Genomic DNA, 25,875 nt, shown 5'->3' on the forward strand with positions numbered 1-25,875 from the left:
ATAGTTTAAATAGTAAAATTAATCTTATGTGTATTTTACAAAAAGAAAAAAGATGATGTACTTCAAAAAAGCCAAAAGGCAAACTGAAATAATTAAGCAATGGAAAAACTAGTTCCATAGCAGTTGAAAAAACAATGTGATAGGGAGAAATGAAGAGTTCAAATGAAGAGTATGGAACAAAGTTTAATAAGCATTTTAATTCTAACAATGTCAAGGTTAGCAGCAAAAAAGATGAGTAGCAAAACTCTGTGAAAACCTGAAGAACAAATTCCTTGCTCCCAAGATACAATACAGGGAAAACATTTCTATCCTAAAAAGGAAAAACTAAAGAATAGCAAAGAGGAATTGGACCAGAGCAAGGCTGAAACCCAGCAGGGTAATGCTATATCTGACAGCTTCCTACCCAACCTTGGGAACACACTAACGTGCTGTGGTGGGAAGTGAGCTCCCAGAGGCTTGGCAGCCCTGCCCCTATGGCTTTGCTGGCTGCAGCCCACATAGCTGCTCTCAGACTGGCTTTGCTGGCTGCCTGCAGCTTCACTTGGCAGATGTGCATTATTGACATCTCTCTTGAGTTCTGTCTCACAACTCTGGCTTCACTCTGACAGCTCCACAAACTGCTCTTCTAAGCACTGTTTGAAGGGATTACAACCCTATCACACATGGCCTGGCCTCCCGGGCTTTTCTTTGAATGAAATTTTGGTAGAAGTCTCCACAACCTGCTAACACTTTTGTTCTTAAAGTAGCTGCGAGAATGCCTTGCTTGCTGAATGTTGGGAAACAATTTCCTAGGTGGTCCTGAGCTAGCAGGGTACACCTTGGCTAATAGCGCCTCTCAGGGCTCGAGTCTCAAAATACTTTCATCCTGAAAAGTCTTTGAAATAAATACAGGTTGCTATCTCTCTAGCCTGTGATGAGTGGGTCTTGCCATTCCTTAGATGTGGGAAGGTGCCATTTCCCATGGTACTGATGCAAAGCACTGAAGTTTTATTAACAACACTCTCCTTGGCTGAAAACTCACATCGACTTCTTTTCAGGCCAAGCTGCAAATTTTTAAGATTTTTTTTCATACTGCTCCTTTTTGCTCTCATTTCTTGCTGTACATTAACTAAAAGTAGCCAGCAGTATCCACGCCACTCACTGCCTAAGTGCTATATATACTGCTTTGACATTTTAATTTGGTCTCATGATTTTGGTCTTAGAAAGAAAAAAAAAAAAAAGGCTAGAAATCAGGCACTGGTGGCTCACACATGTAATCCTAGCTACTCAGGAGCCTGAGATCTGAGGCTCACAGTCTGAAGCGAGTGCAGGCAGGAAAGTCTGTGAGACTCATCTCAATATGCTACCCCCCCCCCCACCAAAAAAAAAAGGTGGAAGTGGAATTGTGGGTGGTAAAGCACCAGCCTTGGGCAAAAAAAAGCTCAGGAATAGCATCCAGACACTGTTCAAGCCCACCCCCCACCCCCACCCCAGAAAAAAAAAAAAACTTAATTACTTATCTAATTAATGTTAAATGCTGGAACTCAGAATTGAGAGCACTTGCCCCTTTCTCCTTTTACCTCCACCCACTTCAAATGCTTGCATCTCTTAAAATGGGAAGTTGAGCTCAACACACTCAAGCCTCAGCACAATCTTTCTTTCTGGAAAATTGGCTTAATGTCCCCACCAGAGCCACTAAGCTTCCTGTTACTATGCCATGATCCTTAGGCCTGCAAACAATCAATGTCCTTCTTGTATTGCGCCATATTTCCTAGCTTACTACTTTTTTTATACCAAGCCTGGCAGGTTTTAGAAACATGAACCTCTTTAATCTTACCACTCAATCCCTTCCCCAGCCCAGTTCCTTCAGGATAGCCTTTGCCAATATCACACTTCTTGGGTACAACAGGGCACATAAGGACAGGGCCCTAAGGATTAAGGTTAAGTATCAAGCTCAATGATAATAGGCCCTAAGCCAAGGTCCTACCATGATAGCAGGAAGCCTGTCAGCACAGAAAACAGAATCCTCACTTTCATGTGAAATCTCACCAGCATAATCTACATCTTCACTCCTACTAACATCTACCCTAGTAAACTGCTGAGCTATGTGGACATCATTCCAGATATTCTCTAGACTATTTTTTTTTTTGGGGGGGGGGTCTGGTCGTGGGGTGAACTCTGGGCCTGGGCGCTGTCCCTCAGCTCTTCAGCTCAAGGCTAGCGCTCTACCACTTGAGCCACAGTGCCACTTCCATTTTTTTTCTTTTTGCTTATGTGGTGCTGAGGAATCGAACCCAGGGCCTCATGCATGAAGGCAAGGACTCTACCACTCAGCCACCTTCCCAGCCCCTCTCTATACTATTTTGCCAAACTTTTCCCAGTGTAGGATAGCAGCCAAGATTTCAATCCTGGTACTAATTATTTTTGTTTGTGCTGGTCTTGGGGACTGAATTCAGGGGCTAGGTGCTGTCCCTGGGCTTCTTTTGCTAAAGGCTAGTGCTCCTCCACTTGAGCCACAGCTCTACTTCCAGCTTTTTAGGGGTAGTTTACTGGAGATAAGAGTCTCACAGACTTTCTTGCCTGGGCTGGCTTCAAATTGTGAGCCTCAGATCTCAGCTTCCTGAGTTCACTTTCTCTTTAAATAAATATGAGATGATCAGCTCATAAATGGAAAAGGGTTATTTTGGCTCATATTTCCAAGGTGACAGTCCACGGACTCCTTGCTAGGTGTGATACAGTATGTTACCATTGTAAGAACACATGGCAAAGTAAAATTTCTCATAGCCACAAAGCGAAATGGAGAAGATGGGTCCCAAAATCCCCTTTGAGAGTGTGTTACAATGACTCAAAGACCTCCCACCAGGCCATCCTACTTCCTAAAGTTTCCAACACCTTCCAAATATACCACACTGGGGACCAGATATTTAAGACTCAAACAATAGCAATAGCTTTTTTCCTGTAAAACCTGAGCTGTTTATACGGCTTTCTAAGAAAGCCCCTGTTAGATTGGAGATGTCTCCTCTTAGGAATCTGACCATCCCCAGTAGATCAAAATACTAAACTGAGAAATTCCTTCAAAAACAGCCCCAGTGGCTCATGCCTGTAGTCCTAGCTACTCAGAAGATCTGAGGATTGTGGTTTGAAGCCAGGCAGAGCAGAAAAGTTCATGAGACTCCAATTAACCACCAAAAAGCCAAGAGTAGAGCTTTGGTGCAAGTGGTAGATTTCTAGCCTTGAGCAAAAGAGCTAAGTAACAGTGCCCAGTCCAAGTTCAAGCCCAAGTACAGGCATAAAAAAAAAGTCAAGACTGGATCTGGTATACTTGGTAAGTACTTAAGAAGCTAAGGCAAGAAGATGGCGAGTTCAAGGTATAGGATGCATAGAGAGACTATGTCTCAAAAAAAAAAAAAAAAGCTACAAAGCGGAGGGTGGGGGGAGAAGGTTAACAGCCAGGCATTATGGCTCATACCTTTTTTTTATTTTTTTTTGGTCGTGGGGCTTGAACTCTGGGCATGGGTGCTATCCCTGTGCTCTTCAGCTCAAGGCGAGCACTCTACCACGTGAACCACAGTGCCACTTCCAGTTTTCTAGTGGTTTTTTGGAGCTAAGAGTCTCACAGACTTTCCTGCCCAGGCTGGCTTTTAACTGTGATCCTCAGATCTCAGCCTTCTGAGTAGCTAGGATGATAGGCGTGAGCCACCAGCATCCAGTTATGGCTCATACCTTTAAACCTAGCTACTCGGAAAGCAGATAGGGAAGATTTCAGCTAACTCTGGCAAAACGCCCCCATCTCAACCAAAAAGCTAGTGTGACAGTGAATGCCTGTCATCCAAGTTATATGGGAGGCCTAAGCAGAAGGATCATGGTCAAGCCTGGCCCAAATAAAAAATGCAAGCTCTTACCTAAATAAATAAACAAAAGTGGGTAGGGACTCAAGTGGTAGAGCACTTGAGTCCATACCCTAGTACTGTTAAGATATAAAGAAAACACAAAAACAAGGGAAAAATCAAAACACCAAGCCAGGTAGGATGGTCCACACTTGTAAACCCACACTCAGGAGACTAAAGCAGGACAATCGCTGAGTTCAGTCCCTGCCTGGGCTTCAGAGCAGTACTATCTCAAAAAGAAAAATGAAAAAAATGGAAAAGAAATAACAAATCCAAAAAAAGTCTCGTGTACTTTCCTGCCCAAGCTGGCTTTAAACTATCCTCAGATCTCAGCCTACTAAGAAGCCAGGATTACAGATATGAGCCACCAATACCTAACTTACAAGGAAGCATAAAACAAGAAGTTCACTGCTAGGGCTAGGACAGGATGGTTCAAATGGTACCATTTGAACTTCATGGTACATAGTTCAAACCCCAGTACCACCAAAAAAAAAAAAGACTAAGTTTACTACTATGTAAGCCCCCAGAATAAAGCTGAGTCTGGGGATACATGCCTATAATCCTAGCTGAGGGCAGAGGCAAGAGAATCCAACTAAAGGTCACCCTGTCTACATAATAAGGGGGGAAACAGGAAAGAACAATGGAAGGAGCCACACTGGTCAACAGATATTGTACTCACAACCTGATCTACGGAAATGGAACCTCTTTGTATAACTAGTTGACAATAAAATTCTTAAATAAATAAAGCCTCAGATGGGGTCATTAGTTATACCTCCACCCAAAAAAACAAGGAAACTGATCTTTTTCATCTCAGGATGAAATATCTGGATAAAGCGGGTGCACACTAGTATTTATACTGGGCTTATTGTGACTATATGAGACTCTCTCTAAACTGGCTACATAAAAGTGAAGACTCTTTTTTTTTTTTTTGCCAGTCATGGGGCCTGAACTCTGGGCCTGGGCGCTGTCCCTCAGCTCTTCAGCTCAAGGCTAGCACTCTACCACTTGAGCCACAGCACCACTTCCGGCTTTTACTGCTTATGTGGTGCTGAGGAATAGAACCCAGGACCTCATGCATGCAAGGCAAGCACTCTACCACTGAGCCACCTTCCCAGACCCAAGTGAAGACATTTATTATCCCATTTATTCTAGTTGTAAAAGCTGCAGGTAGGCTGTGGTGAGCCTAAAAACAGAAAATCCACAGTAGCCATCTTCCCCAAGTTTATTCCTGCATAAAGTGTATTTATGACGTCTTGGCCACACTACATGGCATGCCTTATGTTTCTCAGGAAACTTTCCTGTCTTTTCCATAGACTTCCCTAAATCTTTCCTTTATCTCAAGGAAAAGCAAAGTTTAACTATAAGTCATTGGCTGCTCTGTTTTATTTTTTCCTGAGGCCCTTCATCTTAATAGTAGCAATACTAGTCTCATTATATTCACCTCACCATATTCTCACCGTAAGTCTATACTAACCACTCCATTTGTGGTTTTGGGGTGGTACTAGGGTTTGTAGTCAGGGCCTCACACTTGCTACGTGCGTGCTCTACACTGAGCCTTGCCTCTAGTTAGTGATTTTGAGAGAAAGTCTTGCTTTTTATCTAAGTTCACACCTAGACTGTGATCCTCCTATTTCTGCTTTCCCCAGAAGACTGGATGATAGGTATACACCATCATGCCCAGCTTTTTCTGTTGAGATGGGGGTTTCTCATGAACTTTTTGTTTCAAAAGACCTCAAGTCATGATCCTCCTGATCTCAGCCTAGGGCAGATACTGTTATGGTCTATACTGTAGATGAGGAAGCTAGGTTGACTTTAGAGAGACACACACACACACACACACACACACACACACCTTCTATAAGCCCTACAGCAAATACAACATAGTTTGATAGAAATAATCAGCCAATAATAGAAATAAAACAGAATCAAAATAATGATCAACAAATATAAAAATGAACAGAAAAAGTAATTTAACAAATATCCTCTAAAATGGAAAGTTTGAATCCATCACTAAAATTATACTAAATGTAAATGGTCTAAACACCTTAAAAAGACAGAAGCTGTCTCACCAGGTTTAATAAAAGCATGGTATAATTAAATTTTAAAAATAACAAACCTGTCAGGCGCCAGTGGTTCATGCCTATAATCCTGGCTACTCATGAGACTGAGATCTAAGGATTACAGTTCAAAAAGCCAATCCCAGGCAGGAAAGTCTGTGAAACTCTTATCTCCAAATAACCACCAAAAAATCAGAAGTAGTGCTATGGTTCAAATGGTAGAGTGACAGCCTTAAGCTGAAGAGCTAAGGAACAGCGCCCAGGCCCAGAGTTCAAGCTCCACAACCAAGAGAAAAAAACCTATAGCCAGGCACCAATGGCTCAATCCTGTAATCCTACTCAGGAGGCTTAACTCTTAAGGATTAAAGTTCAAAGCTACCCAGGAAGGAAAACCCATGAAGACTCTTATCTCCAATTAGCCACAAAAAAGCCAGAAGTGAAGCTGTGGCTCTAGTGGTAGAGTGCTAACCTTGAGTAAAAAAACTTAAAGAGGGGGCTGGGAAGGTGGCTCAGTGGTAGAGCGCTTGCCTTGCATGCATGAGGCCCTGAGTTCGATTCCTCAGCACCACAAAAGCAAAAAAGAAAAAAGCTGGAAGTGGCACTGTGGCTCAAGTGGCAGAGCGCTAAGCCTTGAGCTGAAGAGCTGAGGGACAGCGCCCAGGCCCAGAGTTCAGGCCCCATGACCGGACCGGAAAAAAAAAAAAAAAAAACTAAGAGGGACTGGGAAGATGGCTCAGTAGTAGAGTGCTTGCCTTGCGTGCATGAGGCCCTGGGTTCGATTCCTCAGCACCACATAAGCAGAAGAAAAAAAAAAAAAAGCTGGAAGTGGCGCTGTGGCTCAAGTGGTAGAGTGCTAGCCTTGAGCTGAAGAGCTGAGGGACAGCACCCAGAGTTCAGGCCCACTACCGGACAAAAAAAAAAAAAAACTAAAAGATAGCACCCCAGGCCCTGAGTTAAAGCACAGGACCAGCACACAAAAAATGTGGGTCTGGAGGCATGGCTCAAATGGCAGAGCACCAGTCAATATGAGCAAAAGCAACAGATACCAAGTTTGAAATCAGGTCTCAGGCAAAAAAGGAAAAGTAATTATTGCCAATAATTCTCAAGACAGAAAGTAACTAACTTGGGTGTGGGGTGGGGGGGAGACATTAAATAGACCTAGCCATAAAGATAACTGTAACTATGTAAAATATGATGATTTAACTAAAATTGTTTATACTTAATTTTACAAGTTTAGAAATCTTATCTTAAATCACAATTCAAATTAACAATGAAAGAAAAGCTTTATCTTAAATCAGTTAGCCATAATTTTAACTAGTTACCTGTAATATTAACTGAAATACTTGAACACTATTATTACATTAAAATGTAAAAACAAAAAAAAAAGATTAAATAACTTCATAATTGAGTAACAAATAGAAGAGCAAAACTTCCAAAAAGAATTCTAATGGTGAAAATAGTAACAGTACCATTATGTGATCATCTAATAGATGAGTTTCTAGGTAAATGTTATTCTCTGCATTTTATTGATGAGAAAATAGAGGTTAGCTAAAAGCAATGGATCTCCACGATCTACATGGTAAGGGTAAATCAAGGATTCAAGTTCATAAGAGTCTACCCCCAAAGATCACACTTTTAGTGTCAACACTCTAACAAGTCAAAATGAGTAAGTTATACCTCTTTAAGCAACTTCTAAAATTTTAACAAAATTAGGCATAAGGATGCATATACATCCTTATTTAATCTTCTTTTCCTAATGAAAACAGTGCTATCAATTCAGCCCCAAACTGAAAACATACGTGCAATTTTTCTTTTAGCCAAACAATTTGCTCTATTCGACTGTTTTGTCTCCATGTTCTGCAATCCATTCTCCTCCTTTGGTTCCTGTTACAAAACAAGAATTATGATCAGGATGGCTGCCACTGAAAGCAGTAATTCCTTTATCTCCTCTCTATCTCCTTATGGCTAACAAAGGCCTCCAAAGAATCAGTGATTGTTATAGATGTACATATACGACGTGAAACAGGCAGCTGAAACTGGCAGCCCATAGTGGCTTAAGCCTGTAATCCCAGGTACTTAAGGAGGCAGAGAACAGGAGATAACAATTCAAGGCCAGTCCAACCATGGAAGTTTGTAAGACTCCATCTCAGCCAATGGCTGGGCACAATGGAGTGTATCTTTCAGCTCCAACAAAATGGAAAAGAACAAGTAGAAGAATCGAAGCCCAGACCAACCTGAAATAAAACAAGACCCTACCTCAAAAGTAGCCAGTATAGGGCTGGGAAGGTGGCATAGTGGTAGAATGCCTGCCTTGCATGCATGAGGCCCTGGGTTCCATTCCTCAGCGCCACATGAGCAGAAAAAGCTGGAAGTGGCACTGTGGCTCAAGTGGTAGAGCACTAGCCTTGAGCTGAAAAGTTCAGGGACAGTGCCTAGGCCCAGAGTTCAGGCCCGACAACCAACCAAAAAAATAAATAATATTTAAATTTTAGATTTTAAAAAGTAGCCAATATAAAAAGGAATAGGAGGCATGGATCAAGTGCCTTCCTGGCAAATACAAGGCCCTGAGTTACATCTCAGTACCAAAAAAAAAAAAGAAAGAAAAAAGAAATGGTGTTGTAGATCAAGTGGTAGAGTGCTCACCTTGAGCTGAAGAGATCAGGGACAGTGCTCAGGCCCAGAGTTCAAGCCCCATGACCAACAACAACAAAAAATTATTTTGGGCTGGGAAGGTGGCTTGCATACATGAAGCCCTGGGTTCAAATCCTCAGCACCACATAAGTATAAAAAGCTGGAAGTGGTGCTGTGTCTCAAGTAGTAGAGCACTAGCCTTGAGCTGAAGAGCTGAGGGACAGCGCCCAGGCCCAGAGTTCAGGCCCTAAGACCAACAAAAAAAAAGGGGGGTGGGGTAGGGAGCGTGGTAGCTAAAATATACTAACATGACATGATTATCTGTCACATGCACATAGTCTAATTTAAAACTAGCCAATCCAAGCTGGGACCTGGTGGCTTAAACCTATAATTGTAGCCTCTTGAGAGGCTAAGATCAGAAGGCCAATACAGGTAGAAAAGTTTGCAATGATTTCTCAACTCATAGCTGAGTACAGACCCTAAGTTCAAACTGCAGGATGACCACAAAAATTTAATAATAATAATAATAGTAGTAGTAGTAGTAGTAGTAGTAATAGGCCAATCTCTAAATTCCAAGATGACTAAGCTTTATAGCTTGAAACCAATGAGTAGTTCTATTAAAAAGACTGAGGAGCAGGTACCAGTGGCTCATGCCTGTAATCCTAGCTACTCAGGAGGCTCAGATGTGAGGATTGTGGTTCAAAGTTAGCCTGGACAGGAAAGTCCCTGAGATTCTTTTCTCCAATTAACTACCAGAAAATTGAAAGTGGCACCCTGGTTCAAGTGGTAGAGTGGTAGAACACTCGCCTTGAGCTGAAGAGCTCAGGGACAGCACCCAGGCCCAGAGTTCAGGCCCTAAGTCCGACAAAAAAAAAGGGGGTGGGGTGGGGAGTTCAAGCCCCACAATGAGCAAAAAAAAAAAATCAAGTCATAGGGCTGGGAATGTGGCTTAGTGATAGAGTGCTTACCTAGCACTAGCCCTAGGTTCCATTCCTCAGCACCACATAACAGAAAAAGCCAGAAGTGACTTTGTGGCTCAAGTAGTAGAGTACTAGCCTTGTACAAAAAGAAGCTCAGGGACGATGCTCAAGCTGTGAGTTCAAGCCCTAGGACTGGTAAAAGGAAAAAAGAGGGCTGGGAAGGTGGCTCAGTGGTTGAGCGCTTGCCTTGCATGCCTGAGGCCCTGGGTTCGATTCCTCAGCACCACATAAGCAAAAAGAAAAAAGCCAGAAGTGGCACTGTGGCTCAAGTGGTAGAGCACCAGCCTTGAGCTTAAGAGCTGAGGGACAGTGCCCAGGCCCAGAGTTCAGGCCCCACAACTAGACCCCCCCCCCAAAAAAAAAAAAAACTAAAAAAAAAAGAGACTGAGGAAGCCAGGTGCCAGTGCTCACATCTGTAATCCTAGCTGCTCAGGAAGCTGAGATCTAGGTGAGGGCAGTGAGGGCAGGAAAGCCCATGAGACTCTTATCTTCAATAAACTTCCAAAAAAAAGCTGGAGCTGTGGCTCAAGTGGTAGAGAGCCAGTCTTGAGCAAAAGAAACTCAGAAACAGCACCAGGACCTCAGTTCAAGCCCCAGAACAGGCAGAAAAAAAAAACCCAAAGAAACAAAAAAACACTAAGTATACAGGACAAATGAGATACAGAGGAAAACAGTAACTTGACTCATTACCAACCAAATATTTGTTTACTTTTTCTCACTTTTCAGAAACACAAAAGTTACTATTTGTGCCGGACACTAGTGGCTCGTGCCTATAATCCTAGCTACTTAGGAGACTGAGACCTGAGGATCGAGGTTCAAAGCCAGCCCGGGCAGGAAAGTCCATGTGAGACTCCTATCTCCAATAAACCACTAGAAAACTGGAAGTGGCGCTGTGGCTCAAGCAGTAGAGTGCTCACCTTGAGCTGAAGAGCACAGGGACAGCCCCCAAGCCCAGAGTTCAAGCCCCAGGACCGAAAAATTACTATTTGTATCTGATTTATTCCACCAGTTCTAAAATATCCTGGCTACGTTAATATTTTTTAAAAAACAGAAGAATTATAATCCATCTTCAGCCAAACAGCATGATTACTTACAGCCAAATAATTTACAATCCAGTTACAAATCAAAATGAACCTGAGTAAAAACTGCACTGTCTTGGTAGCATGAAGGTAGTCACAAAACAAGCCATTCATGGATAGAGCCAAGCTTGAGACCCATGGCTCTACTTTTCAGAACACTGACCTCTCCATCACTGTCAGATATCACAATGAAAGCATCCTCAAGTTTACGCTTCCTCCTGCCACTGACGGAACTGGGAGTTTCAGCATTCTCCTTCTCCAGGTTCTGAGATTCTGGAGCTTCTTTAATTTTTTTCTTTCTCCGTGCCATCTTTTCACCTGAAATACAAAGCCAAATAATTTACTCAAAATATAAGATTTTAGAGGAAGTGGCGTTGTGACTCAAGTGGAAGAGCACTAGCCTTGAGCACAAGAGACTCAGGGATAGTAGCCAGGCCCTCAGTTCAAGCCCCATAACTGGGGAAAAAAAAAAAAGCTAAGTGGTTCACACTTGTCATCCTAGCTACTCAGGAGGCTGGGAGCAGAGTATTGCAGTTCCAAGCCAGACCTGAAGAAAAGTCCATGAGACTCTTATCTCCAATAAACTATTCAGAAAAGGCTGGAAATGGCGTTGTGACTCAAGGTAGAAGGTTAACCTGAAGCACAAAAGTCAGGGACACACCCAGGCCCAGAGTTCAAGCCCCAGGACCAGTGCGCGCGCACACGCACACACACACACACTCACACACACACACACACTCACACACACACACACTCACACTCACACACACACACACAGATAATTTTAGAAACTATTCAATTTGGTGATTTAAATGAAAAAGTTACTAATCTAAGGGAAGTAAATCTGGACTTTGGAACTTTTCTACTACTCACTAAAACTATATTTTTTCTATTTTTCTATTTCTATAGAGAATATATATATATACATATTATATGTATAATCTCTGTGGAGATACTTTAAAGCAATAATATAACAATTTATCCTGGTTCCTCATACATTGAGTTATATAACTAGTTTTCTTGATAGCCCGTGTGTGTGTGTGTGTATGTGTGTGTGTGTGTGTGTGTGTGTGTGTGTGTGTGTGTGTCCCCTGAGGCTTGAACACAGGACCTCTGCTCCTGTCCCTGTCATTCTTCTGCTCAAGGCTAGCATTCTACCACTTGAGCCATACCTCCACTTCTGACTTTGTGTGTGTGTGTGTGTGTGTGAAAATACTGTACAGAGGGGTTACAATTACATGGGCAAGATAATGAGTACATTTCTTATCAAGCATTGTAGCCTCCTCTTTTGTTTCCCCTTCCCATCCCTACACTTCTGGCTTTTTGTGGTTAGAATTGCAATCCTCAGATCTCAGCCTCCAGAATAGCTAAGATTATAGGTGTAAACCACCAGCACTCTGGGCCTAACCTGTTTGTTTTGGGGGAGTGGTTGTTTTTGTGGTTGTTTTTTAATATCAATGCCTTCAGCCAAGCACAGAGGCTCCAGATGCTCAAGAGCTCTTGAGGCACAGGGATTATGGGGGGGGAGGGGAGACAGAGGGAAAAGGAGGGAAGGGAGAGTGGAAGAGAAGGGAGTAGAGCTCCATGGGGACCTTCTGAGGAGGATGGGAGAAGGGGGAGAGGGATGGAAAGCGGGGAGGGAGAGGAGAAGAAAGAGGGGGGGAAGGAAAGGGGAACAAGGCAGGCAGGCAGGAAGTTCCTGCCCATCTGATTTAAACAATCAATGAAAGCTACCCAAGAGGCTGAGATCTGAGGATCATAGTTCAAAGCCAGCTAGGGCATTAAAGTCTGTGAGACTTATCTCCAATTAACTACCAGAAAACCAGAAGTGGCACTCTGGCTCTAAGTAGTAGAGTGCTATCCTTGAACAAAAGAACTCAGGGACAGCACTGAGACCTAGAGTTCAAGCCCCATGACCAAAAAAAAAAAAAAAAAGCCATAGCTACTAAATTAATTTTCGTGTAGGTAATGAGTCTTGGAACTCAGGGCCTTGCGCTCTCACTTGGTGATTATTCTTTAAAGGTTTGAGTCTTTTCTCCATAATAATTTATGCTACAATATGGATAAAACTTGTAAACATGCTAAATCAAAGAAGCCAGACCCAAAAGACAAAAAGACACATTATAATCAATTTGTATGAAACATCCAGAATAGATCATGCCACTGAGACAGAAAGTAGATGAGTAATTGCCACAGGCTGGAGAAGGGAAATGTACATTGGGGCTCCTTCGGGAGGTAATGAAAATATTCTGGACTTAGAAAATAATAACAGCTTATACAACCTTGTGAATTTACTGAAAGCTACTTAAATACAAATAGTAGATTTTATGCTGTAACTTTCACTTCAATTATTTTTTGCAGTCACGGGGCCTGAACTCTGGGCCTGCCTGGGCGCTGTCCCTCAGCTCTTCAGCTCAAGGCTAGCACTCTACCACTTGAGCCACAGCGCAACTTCCGGCTTTTTTTCTTATGTGGTGCTGAGGAATCGAACCCAGGGCCTCGAGCATGCAAGGCAAGTGCTCTACCACTGAGCCACTTTCCCAGCCCCTCTCACTTCAATTTTTAAATGCAGGAGGGTTCTCCAATTAAGTTTACTTTATAGCCAAAACAGAGGATCTCTGCCTCAAAATAGTCAAGAGAGACATCTTAACTCCTTATAAACTTCTCAATCATTCAACTGTTCCTGAGAGTAGTTACATCTAACTGACAGGAGTCCATACAATCTAGGCATTAATGTAATTCATCTAAGACATCCTTTTTCTTCCTGAGCTAAATAAAGATGGCTTTGTAGCCAGGCACAGTGGCTCATGCCTTGTAATCCTAGCTAATTAAGAGGCTGAGATCTAAGGGTAGTATTCAAAGCCAACCTGGACAGGTAAATCCGTGAGTTTCATCTCTAGCTAACTATCAAAAAGTCATAAGTGGCACTAGACTCTAGTGGAAGAACACCAGCCCTCAGCAAAAAAGCTAAGGGGAACACAACACACAGGCTCAAAGTTCAAGCACCAATACCTGCACAAAAAGAGATTTAGTCACACTAAATTATGTTTCCACAATAATTCTGAGTGAAGTCACTTTGTAGGTAATTTAAGTAAGCAAGCCAAGACACTGTCCTTTTTTTACGGGGGGGGGGGGGGGGGGGGGTAGGTGGGTAGTATTGGGGTTTGAACTTAGGCTCTCTACCACTTGAGCCAGGCCTCTAGTCCTCAACCAGTTTTTTGTTTTTCTTTTTGTCAGTCGTGGTGCCTGAACTCTGGGCCTGGGCGCTGTCCCTCTCTTCAGCTCAAGGCTTACGCTCTACCACATGAGCCATAGCACCACTTCTGGCTTTTTCTGCTTCTGTGGTGCTAAGAAATCAAACCCAGGGCTTCATGCATGCAAGGCAAGCGCTCTACCACTGAGCCACCTTCTCACCCTCCTCCCTGCACCCAACCCGTTTTAAAGCTGCTACCCTTCAAGATGAACATCTCATTAAATGATGGCTAGACCTTACTTGGACTAAGGTTACAGAATGCATTATCCCTGCCTGTGAAAGACAATTAAATTTGGATGGCACAGAGATCAAGGCAGTGAGGAAAAAAATAACTCTCTAAGAATGAACAAGCAAGAAAAGTGACCTCAGTAATGCAACTTGTTTACTTCACAGTCATATTTCCAGTGGAGTCCTCAAAAAACCCCAATTTGGTATACTGTCATTTTCTTACAGCACATCCATCACCTTAAATCTATCTGAAGAACAATCACTGACAAGTTAATTTAAAACTTCAACATTCTAGGAATCAAGCCTGTCAAAACAGTTTTCAAAGCCTGGGGGCATAGAGACCTTCAGAACAATCCTTTGTGAATGTCTTTGACACCAAACAAGTCAGAATTTGAGAAACTTGGTGCAAAGCTCTTCATTAACTGATTATAATGAGTCTGACTCCGTGTAACTAGGGGGGGAAAAGTTAATGAGTTTGAAAAAAAGGCTGAAACTGGCAACTTACACAGCTACCTACACTCACACACAATCACACACACTCCAGAAACTTCACCTCCCAGCTCATGCTCAGCTCCATTTACAAGTACGTGAGGACAAAATGCCAACATAATAATGAATAACAGTAATGACTATGTCTAGGTACCTCAGGCGCACTCCAGGTTATTCCTTTCAACAACCGCAAGTGGCATGCCTCATGGCACTATGTCACGTCGAAGGTGACAGCTGGGCACTGGTGGATTCACTTAATCCGAGCTACTCAAGAGTCCGAGATCTGAGGATCCAAGTAACAGGCAAAAAGCCGCCAGTGGAGCTGGCACAGTGGTAGCAAACCAGCCTTATGGGGACATAATCTAAGACAGCAGCACCCAGGCCCTGAGTTCAAGCCCCAGTACCGTCTCGCAAACACATGAAAACACACACACACACACACACACACACACACACACGATCGGCGAAGTGCTACACAGCTGGCACACGCGGGACAGTCGTGAATGCAATCCCGAGGCACAGGCACAGGCTCCACGGCCAGTGGAAAGTTGGGGGGGGGGGGAGGCGGTCCCTAACTTTCTCACGGTCTCCTGAGTGTTCCTCCGCTTTAGTACCCCAGGGGCTCAAAGGCACGAAAGACCACACACCGCCGGCCACTCCAGCTCCATCACTCAGACAGACAGACAGACAGACAGACCGTTCCCCAATCCTCAACAGGTGGTGGGTGCTAGCCACCCCGGGGCACCCGTCCCGACGGCCTGGCGGGCTGCTGGGTTACCGGAGAGCCGTTGAGTACGGGAGGATGAGCATTTCCGAGGGGCAGCCCGCGCTCGCCCGCCAGCCCCCGGCCCGGGGGCGGGGTGGGGGGGGGAGAGGCTGAGGCGGCCCGCCCCACACCTCCCCCCCCCCCCCCCCCCCCGGGTCTGCCAGTCACCCCGGCCAGGATGGAGGCCAGCCCGGCCAGGACCGGGTCTGTAACTCCTCCCCGCCAGGCAGGAGCGGAGGTGTGGCTGGAGGGGGCGGAGCGCCAGCCTTGGCCCCGCCCCGGCCCCGCCCCCCGGTCCCGGCCCCGCCCCCGGCCCTGGGTTCAAGTTCAAGCCCCAGGCCCGGCGCACACGCACAGGACGGCGCCGCGGGGCGGCCGGGCCTCCCCGTCCCGCGGAGGCAAACGGCTCTGACGAGGCCGGGCGGACAGGGGGACGGGGCCCCGAGGGCCCGGGGGCCGCCGCCGGGGCCCACGTGTGCGGCCCGGGCCCGCCTGGGGGCCGGTGGGACCCCACCACTCGAGTCCGTCCCGGAGAGCGCGGCGGGGACCGGCCGGAAGCCTTCCCCCCCTTCCCCCGAGGCGTCGGGAACGGGCCGCGGCCCCGCGGGCGGACGGACGGACGGATGGCCGGGCGGAGGGTCGAGGAGACCCGCCGGTACTCACCGGGTCACTCCGCCGGCCGCTCCGCTGATGCCCCGTGTCCCGGCGCGCCGAGGGCCGCGAGCGGTTGCAACGTCAGAAGTGAGGGAAGCCGGGCGCGCGCGCAACCGAAGCTCCCGGGGCGGAGACGCGACCGCGACCGGCGCCTGCGCAGCACGAGGTGGGCGGAACCAAGCGGCGCTGCGGGAGGGGGAGGGAGGAGGAGACAGAAGGGGTGGGCCGCCGCCGGGACGCACCGACTGCGCAGGCGCGCGGGGGGGCGGGGCGTCCGGCCGTCGCGGGGCACGCGCCGGACCAACGGTGGGCTGAGCCCGCTCGACCGTTAGAGGGGGGAAGCCCAGCGACGGCTCCGAGGCCCCTCCGGGATCGCGGCGGGGGCCTGGGTCGGCTCGGCCTCCCGGAGGCTCCCGGACCGGAAACGCGACTGCTTACGAGCTACCTGCGAGCGTCGGTGCGGGAAGGGCCCGGTGGACGCCGTCTTAACCTCGGTATCACCGCCAACCGTGTGCCCCCTCCGTCCCCCCCCCACCCCCGGTTCACGCCTGGCCGGCCGAGGTCTGAGGGCCGATCGCAGTTCGAAGCCAGCCTGCGAGCAACGTCTTGGAGACGCTGATCTATAGCCAACCGACAAAACGCCCGACGGGAGGCGCGGTTCAAGCGGCCGAGCACCAACCCGGGGGCAGAAGAGGCCAAAAGAGAGCGTGAAGTCCTGAGTTCAAGCCCTACGATGAGTAACACACGCACACACACACACGGCCCGGCGCTGGCGGCTCACGCCTGTCATCCCGGCTACTCAGGAGGCTGCGATCTGAGGATCGCGGTTCAAAGCCAGCCCAGGCAGGAAAGTCCGTGAGACCCTTATCTCCCATGAACCACCAGAAAACCGGAAGTGGCGCTGTGGCTCAAGTGGTGGAGCGCTGGCCTTGAGCTGAAGAGGACAGCGCCCAGGCCCAAAGCCCCACAACGGACCAAAAAAGAAAAGAAAAAAAGAAACCTGATATGGTGGTCTTCTTGGCTTGAGATTTCTCCCCAGGCCTTCCATACTCCAGGCTTTTCGTTATAATGGAGACCTCTCAGAATATTTCGCCTGTCAAATCTAATCATGGCAAAATAGAAATTTGATTCGGAGTGTGGCTTGGTGGTAGAGCGCTAGCCTTGAGCAAAAGAAGCTCAGGGACAGTGCTCAGGCCCTCTATTCAAGCCCAAAGACTGGCTATATGTGTGTATACACACACACACACACACACACACACACACATACACACAGCAATTCAAATTGATAGTCTATAAAATCTGCACTCTTTGGGCTGGGAATGTGGCTTAGTGGTTGAGTGCTTGTCTAGCCTGCATGAAGACCTGGGTTCGATTCCTCAGTCCCAATAAACCAAAAAAGCCAGAGTGGCACTTTCATGCAAGTGGAAGAGTGCTAGTTTTGAGCAAACGAAGCTCTCAGGGACAGTGCCCAGGCCCTGATTTCAAGCTCCAGGACTGAAAAAAAAAAAAAAAAAAGACTGCACTCTTTGCATCAATATTGTGAAAGGCAAAAAATGAGAAAAATTCAAGAAAGAGACAAAACAACTGAATGCAAGATAATACAGTCAAGAATTTTTTTTTTTTTCAGTCAGTTGTGGGGCCTGAACTCTGGGCCTGGGCACTGACCCTCAGTTCTTCAGCTCAAGGCGAGCATTCTACCAGTTGAGCCACAGCGCCACTTCCAGCTTTTTCTGATGTGGTGCCAGCCTGTAGAATTTTCTTTTGTAGGATGTTTTGTTTTTATTTGAAATGGTGGGCAATGAATCCAGGGCCTACAGCATGCTACGCAGTTGCTCCACCCCGAGCTAGACTCCCCAGCTCTTTCTCTAAAAAGACACTATAGAGACACATAACAAACTATTTGGATAAGGTCAACAGATTAATTAATAATGTATCATTTATAATTTTTTTCTCTGATAATTGTCTATGCAAATGTCTTTTTTTTTTTTTGGCCAGTCCTGGGGCTTGAACTCGAGCTGAGCACTGTCCTTAAGTTCTTTTTACTCAAGGCTAGTGCTCTACCAGTTGAGCCACACCACCACTTCTTGTCTTTTCTGAGTAGTTTGTTGGAGATAAGTCTCACAGAAACGTCCTTGTTTATTTGTTTTTTGCCATTTCTGTGGCTTCATCTCAGGGCCTGCTCAAGGCTAGTGCTCTACCACTTGAGCCACAGCACCACTTCTGGCTTTTTCTGTGTATATGGGTACTGAGGAATCGAGCCTAGGGCTTTATGCATGCTAGGCAAACACTCTACCACTTAGCTACATTTCCAGCCCCGGCCTTGTTTTTAAAACATTGATGTTTTCAGCTGGCAAAGTGGCATCTTGTCTGCAACTTGATCTCAAATGACTAAAAAAACTGCATCTACATGAGACGTGAAACATAACAAAATATTAAGCTAATGGAGTAAATTAGAAACCTGGAAATTTTCATTTCCAGAACATTGTCCATTTCTGGACAAAGGGTATATATGAATTCTTTATGTAGATTTGTCAACCTTAATGAAAATCTAAAATTATGCCAAAATAACCAGTTAAAAGAATGTGTTTATTCTGCCATAAGAATTCAATTGCCAAATTTTGACCTTAACTAGACTTGCTCATGATTCTAATTGATTTTTATAAACTTTGAACTAATAACTATGTGTTATTTTGCTATTCCAAACATTAAGATTCTACATAGTAGTGCCAGGTGCTGGTAGCTCATGCCTGTCAGAGTTTAACCTGCAGGAAAACATATACAACGAATAGGTCTTAGAAAGTAACATGCAAAATCAATAGTAAGAGTATATAAACCATGCCCTGATATCTCACACCTGTAACCTAGATAATCAGGAGTTTGAGATTTAAGGGTCTCAATTTGAAGCCAGCCTGAGTAGGGAAGTCTGTGAGACTCTCATCTACAATTAACCGGCAAAAAGCCAGAAGGAGAACTATGGCTCAACTGGTAGAGAGCCAGCCTTGACCAAAGAATCTAAGAAACAGTGCTCAAGTGTTAGAGTTGAAGCCCCAGATCTGGCACAAAAAAAGAAAAAAAGAAGGGAGGGATGGAGGGAGGAAAAAAAAGGAAAGAAGGAAGGGAAAAATAACACTCTCACTGCACATGTATTAGCAAGAATGAAAACAACTGACAAAACTTAATGCTAACAGAATTGTAACAAAATATATTTGTGCACTGATAGTGCCTTATAAACAAGCATAATCTTTCCGGAGAGAAATTTGGCAATGGCTGTCAAGAATAATAAAAATGATTATACTCTCAACCTGAGTAATGCCACATTGGGGAACAAACAAATACTATCTCAGGTTCCTTCAAAGGGGGAAAACAGACTTGAACAAAGATCATTATGGCTGAACAGTACACTACAGCTAAAAACTAGAAAATGCACCCACCCAGGGGAGAGTGGCTACCTGGAAATAGGCCCTAGTAGAGCAATACAATAACAAATTATTGTGTTACCACAGGGAATATCAACCATGTATGACAAGAATCCTAGGATGTAAGAGTAAGCTAAAAACAGTATTATCCCAAGAGAGCATACACTGCTGACAGGTAAGAGGCAATTGAGAATGTATGAGCCAAAGAAACTCTTAAGGTTTGTAATTAATAGATGAATCAAGGTTAGAATGTTTTTGGGTTTTGTGGGGGATTTTGTGTGTGTGTGTGTGTATGCCAGTCCTGGGGCTTGAACTCAGGGCCTGAACACTATGTCTGAGCTTTTGTGCTCAAGGCTACCACTTGAGCCATAGCTCTACTTCCAGCTCTTTTGTTGTTTCCTCTTTTATTGGTGGTTAATTGGAGATAACAGTCTAGGGCACTTTCCTGCCCATGCTGGCTTAGAACCGCGATCTCAGCCTCCCAAGCTGACTCCTTCCAGAAGCCAATGATTACAACCCATTTGACTCTGACACAAGAGAAATAGTTCTCTCTTTTTTTCTTTTTTCTTTTTTTTCTTTTTTTGTCAGTCATGGGGCTTGAACTCTGGGCCTGGGCACTGTCCCTCAGCTCTTCAACTCAAGACCAGCACTCTACCACTTGAGCCACAGCACCACTTCCAGTTTTCTGGTAGTTTACTGGAGATAAGAGTTTCACAGCTTTTCCTACACAAACTGGCTTTGAACCACAATCCCCAGATCTTAGCCTCCTGAGTAGCTAGGATGACAGATGTGAGCCACTGGCACCTGGCTTAGTTTTCTTTTTTATAACAACTGCAGAGAAAGGAAAACACTTCTACATATAGTTTACCTGTTTAGTGGGTCTGCTTCCAGCACCCGGCGTTTTTTTTTTGTTTGTTTGTTTCGGTCATGGGGCTTGAACTCTGGGCTTGGGTGCTGTCCCTGCGCTCTTAAGCTCAAGGCGAGCACTCTACCACTTGAGCCACAGCGCCACTTCCTAGGTGTTTTTTTTTTTAATGTGAAAATACCATACAGAGGAGTTACAATTACATAGGCAAGAATGTACAGCGTTTTATACACACAGACTAAAAGATGGTATACTTAGGAGAGGAATCCAAAAGTGTAACTTCTCTGAACAGTGAACTGTTTAACAAAATGAATACTAGAAAAGGGTATTCATCCAGTGGTATTGGGGCACAGGCAAAGGTAGGGGTGGCACAGGAATGAAGAGAGGAAGAGTGAACAAATAAATGCAGTCATTATATTCAATGTACATTATGTACTAAACTATGAAACTTGAAGGTAGGGATGGGAGGGGGAATAACGTTGGAAGAGGTGACATTGATCAAGATGCTTGTACTCATAACATGATTAATGGAATTGTAAACCCTTTGTATGAGTACTTAATAAGAAAAAAATTCCAAGAAGAAAAAAAAGCCAGGTGCTGGTGGCTCACACCTGTAATCCTAACTACTCAGGAGGCTGAGATTAGAAAAGCAGAAGTGGCACTGTGGCTCAGTGGTAGAGCACTCGCCTTGAGCTGAAGAGCTGAGGGACAGAGTTCAGGTCCAGAGTTCAAGCCCCATAACCAACAAAAAAAAAAAGCTAGGTAGGAGGTATGGCTCAAATGGTAGTATGCCAATGTGAGCAAGAAATCTCAGGGAGGCTGGGTGCTGGTGGCTCATGCCTATAATCCTAGCTACTCAGGAGGCTGAGGTCTGAGGATCACAGTTCAAAGCCAGGCTGGGGGGGGGGGGGGGGGGGTCTGGTCGTGGGGCCTGAACTCTGGGCCTGGGCGCTGTCCCTCAGCTCTTCAGCTCAAGGCTAGCCCTCTACCACTTGAGCCACAGCGCCACTTCCGGCTTTTTCCTTTTTGCTTATGTGGTGCTGAGGAATCAAACCCAGGGCCTCATGTATGCAAGGCAAGCACTCTACCACTGAGCCACCTTCCCAGCCCCAAAGTCTGTGAGACTCTTATCTCCAATGAACCACCAGAAAACCTGAAGTGGCGCTGTGCCTCAAGTAGCAGAGTGCTAACCTTGAGCTGAAGAGCTGAGCCTGGAACTGAAGAGCTGAGGGACAGTGCCCAGGTCCAGAGTTCAAGCCCCCTGACAGATAAAAAAAAAATCTCAGAGAACTGGAGACTCTGAATTTTTTTTTTTTTTTTTTTGTCGGTCGTGGGGCTTGAACTCTGGGCCTGGGCGCTGTCCCTCAGCTCTTCAGCTCAAGGCGAGCGCTCTACCACTTGAGCTACAGCGCCACTTCCGGTTTTCTGGTGGTTTATTGGAGATAGGAGTCTCACGGTCTCTCCTGCCCGGGCTGGCTTTGAACCGCGATCCTCAGATCTCAGCCTCCTGAGTAGCTAGGATTACAGGCGTGAGCCACCAGCGCCCAGCTGAGACTCTGAATTTAAACCTTGAAACCAAGAGAGGTGGTAGGGGGAGGAGAACAAATGTATATCTACAGAAATAAAATATAGTGTGTAATTACCAAGCCACAGTAATTAGCATGTTCATATCCTTAAACATTTTTTCTTTTTTTAGGACAGAATCTTAAGCCAGGTGCTTAAGGCTGGCCTTGAACGTGTAAGTGATGGCTTAACATTCATGTCTATATGTTATAGGAACCTTTGAACTCTTCTAGTTCTTTATAAAGTATCTAATGAAAGTGGGAATACCAGTGGCTCATACCTGTCATCCTAGCTACTCAGGAGGCTGAAATCTGAGGATTGGGGTTCAAAGCCAGTCTAGGCAGGAAAATCTGTGAGACACTTTATCTCCAATAAACCACCAGAAAACCAGAAGTGGTGCTGTGGCTCAAAGTGTTAGAGAGCTAGCCTTGGGTGAAAGAGCTCAGGGACCATGCCCAGGCCCCAAATTCAAGCCCCACAGCCAACAAAAAATAAGTCATGAGTTGTTGTATACAGAGACAAAATAGAGTAATGGTTGCCTAGATCTGGGACTGGAAATAAGCAATGCAAAAGTGCACAGGGTGTCTTTTTGGGGAATGACAGGAATATTCTAAAATTAAAGGGTGCTATATCACCAAGTGGCTGAGAGTTCTTTTGCTCTGTCCTCAATTCTAGGCTTGGAGGCATCAGCAGCAATTTACCTTAGTGTGTTACAGCTTCGGGGATTGTTGGGTTGGGTTGGGTTTATTTTATGTGTGGGTGTGTACATGTGTATGTGCGTGTGCGCATGCGCACCCATGTCCTTGCACATAAGTACTAAGGCTTAAACTCAGGGTCTGGGCACTATCTCTGAATTTGTTGTGTTACAAATTTGTTCTATCGCTTGAGTAACACCTCCCCCTCCAGCTTTTGCTGGTGAATTGGGAATAAGATATTGCAGACTTTCCTGCCCAGGCTGGCTTCGAACCAGGATCCTCAGATTTCAGCCACCTATGTAGCTAGGATTACAGACGTGAGCCACTAGTACCTGGCTTCAGCTCTTGGTTTTGACAGTGGAGCAGTAGGGAGCAGCTAGTGTTGTAGCTTCAAACGTAGGTGTCAAGACCTTCAGCTCCGTCACGACCCTGGCCTGCTGCTCTCAGAAGCTGGACTCAAAACTTGGGGTGGTTTTCCAGGACTCTTGCAGAGGCTGGGGTTTGCAGCTCTTCAGCCTCCGTTCCTCATAGTCCCTACGCTTCTCTGCACTTCTGTGGCCCTTCAGTCTCAGGTTTTTGCAGCCTCTGCCCCTGCCACTCTCCAGAACTCTTCTGCTGCCCTCTAGCGGCTGCTTGGTGAGCCTAGAGCTAGGAGTCATCTGTTCATGTGGCCCACTCTGATAAGAGACCAACAAGAGAGAATAAAAGCACTCCGATTAAGAGGAGAGGGGACTTATGCCGCAGCGCACTGGCAAAAGGTCGGTCTCTAGACTGCCATCCTGAGGGTAGGAGGAGCATCGATTATATAGCTTGTCACACGTGCACAGGAGTTGTCATAGCAGGTGACATACTGCTCCTCCCTAACTTGGTTGAAGACTATCGGGATGAGGTCTGCAGTGGCTCCAGGCAAAGTCACCGCAAAGGTCATCTGAAGCCATCATAGAAGCCCAGACAGCGGCCATGATCACCGGAGAGGTTCCACAGCTGATCTCTCTTCCAGTGTCAACAGCTGGATCAGAGCTGCCTGGGGCAGCCAGGGAGTTTTGTGGGGTTTGTTCCTTCATTGTTTGTTGTTGTTAGTTGTGAGGCTTGAGCTCTGGGCCTGGGCGCTGTCCTTCAGCTCTTCAGCTCAAGGCGAGCACTCTACCACTAGAGCCACAGTGCCACTTCCAGTTTTCTGGTGGTTCATTAGAGATGAGTCTCACGGACTTTCCTGCCCAGGTTGGCTTTGAGCCTCCATCCTCAGATCTCAGCCTCCTTGAGCACATAGAGACTCAGGGACAGTGCTCAGGCCCTGAGTTCAAGCCCCAAGACTGGGCAAAACAACAAAAACCCCAGCTGTGATTGTCCTGGCAGCAGCTGGAAGAATGGCTGCCCCTTGGTCTCAACCTTCACATGTCGCAGTCATGGCATTCACAGTCCCCCTGGACTAACAATACTGGTTTCAACATATCCTCTCCCCCTGCCCAGCCTGGGGCAGCCATTGTGTTTTGTTCTGGGCAGAGTCTTACCTCTGTCAATCAAATGGTCAAATAGCCCACACAGAATAGCTTCCAGCACTTAAAAGGGAAAAAAAAAAAAGGACGAATACTTAGAAGAAAGATTATCAGCAGGACACTGGTGGCTCAGGCCTGTAATCCTAGGTGTTAAGGAGGCTGAGAGTTAAGGATCCTATTTGAAGGCAGCCAGGCAGATGTCCAGGAGACTCTCATCTACAATAAAGTACTCAGAAAAGGCTGGAAGTGGCACTGTGGCTCAAGTGGTAGAGCACTAGCCTTGAGCCAAAACAGCTCAGGGACAGCAATCTGGCCCTGAGTTCACACCCCAGGACCAGCACACACACACACACACACACACACACACACACACAGAGACTTCTCATAAAATTAGCATTCTTAACAGTATTTTAACTACCAGCCAAGTAACTTTAGTAAGAAGTGGTCCTGCAGTTTGTCTTCAGTTATGCAATTCTCTAATAATCATTGAGAGTACACTTAAAATAGGTAAATTTTATGGCACATTAATTATGCCCAAATAAAACTTTCTAAAGATAGAATACACAAGGTCAGGCACCAGTGGCTCACACCTGTAATCCTAGCTACTCAGGAGGCTGAAATCTAAGGATCATAGTTCAAAGCCAGCCCTGACAGCCTTTTCCGACTTTTTCTGCTTATGTGGTACTGAGGAATCGAACCCAGGGCCTAATGCATGTGAGGCAAGCACTCTACCACTGAGCCACCTTCCCAGCCCTGAGACTCTTAACTCCAATAAACCACTCTGAAAACCAGAAGCAGTGCTGTGGCTCAAGTGGTAGAGAGCTTGCCTTGAGCTGAAGGGCGCAGGGACAGCGCCCAGGCCCAGAGTTCAAGCCCCATGACCGACAAAATAACAAAGGTACAATATACATAATATGCTTCCATTTCCATATAAGAAAAGGTAGGCCAGGCACAGTATCTCAAGTCTGTAATACCATCTACTAAAGAGGCAGGGATCAGAAGGATAATGGGGTCTCAGGCAAACCTAGGGAAAAAGCAAGACACTCCCATTTCAACAAATAAGCCAGATGTGGTGAAGCATGCCTGTAATCTTAACTATTCGGGGGCTGAAAATCTGAAGAGTGTGGTTCTAAACCAGAGTAGGCAAACAAATCTGAGATACTCTTCTTGTTAATTCTAGCAAAACAAAAACAAACTGGAGGCACAGTTTCAGTTGTAGAGTGCTAATCCTGAGCAAAAATGCCCAGCCAGAGTTTGATGCTCCAAGTTGAACTTAAAACACTTAAAATCTCAGCAGGGCCTACCAGTAGATGTTGGAAAAGCCTACTAGACATCCAAATGTCTCTCAAATAGACACTCTCAAATAGGTAACAAGATACATAAATTTGAACTTTAGGAGAGGGTTTTGTAAAAGGTGCTTCATAGTTGTTTTTGCTGAAAATCACTACTTGGGCACACGGAAAAAAAAAAAAAGAGGCTAAGCCTGCATTTGCATTTGTATGTCTCTGCTCTAAGCCCTTCTCTCTGCCATCACTTTGTAATAATGTTGAAATCTGGGAGGGTCAGGACTAAATGGGTTTAACATCTTCATGACAAGAAACCCATAGACTGTAACTTGGACCCATCTGGAAATAGGGATTTAAAAAAAAATGACCAACTAGCCGGGTGCCTGTGGTTCACGCCTGTCATCCTAGCTACTCAGGGAGGCTGAGATCTGAGGATCGCGGTTCAAAGCCAGCCTGGGCAGGAAAGTCCATGAGACACATCTCCAGTGAACCACCTGAAAACTGGAAGTGGTGCTGTGGCTCAAGTGGTAGAGCACTAGCCTTGAGCTGAA

At 45.7% G+C, this 25,875-nt stretch overlaps 1 protein-coding gene across 3 annotated transcripts in view; it reads right to left on the minus strand.

Annotated features, from left to right (window-relative positions):
* The window catches only part of Uimc1 (ubiquitin interaction motif containing 1), an 84,949-nt gene extending 68,799 nt beyond the window's left edge, over positions 1-16,150 (minus strand). For all 3 annotated transcript variants that reach the window (XM_042667093.1, XM_042667092.1, XM_042667091.1), the window contains exons 1-3: positions 16,013-16,150; positions 10,777-10,931; positions 7,723-7,807 (exon numbers count right to left, since the gene is read on the minus strand). In XM_042667093.1, coding sequence (XP_042523027.1) covers positions 7,723-7,807; positions 10,777-10,923 — 232 coding nt within the window. In that variant the 5' untranslated portion in view covers positions 10,924-10,931; positions 16,013-16,150. The remainder of the gene's footprint in view (positions 1-7,722; positions 7,808-10,776; positions 10,932-16,012) is intronic.
* Between the last annotated feature and the right edge of the window lie 9,725 nt (positions 16,151-25,875).

This window comes from Dipodomys spectabilis, unplaced genomic scaffold, assembly GCF_019054845.1.
Source record: "Dipodomys spectabilis isolate Male_0828 unplaced genomic scaffold, ASM1905484v1 ptg000375l, whole genome shotgun sequence".
Taxonomy (NCBI): Eukaryota; Metazoa; Chordata; class Mammalia; order Rodentia; family Heteromyidae; genus Dipodomys; species Dipodomys spectabilis.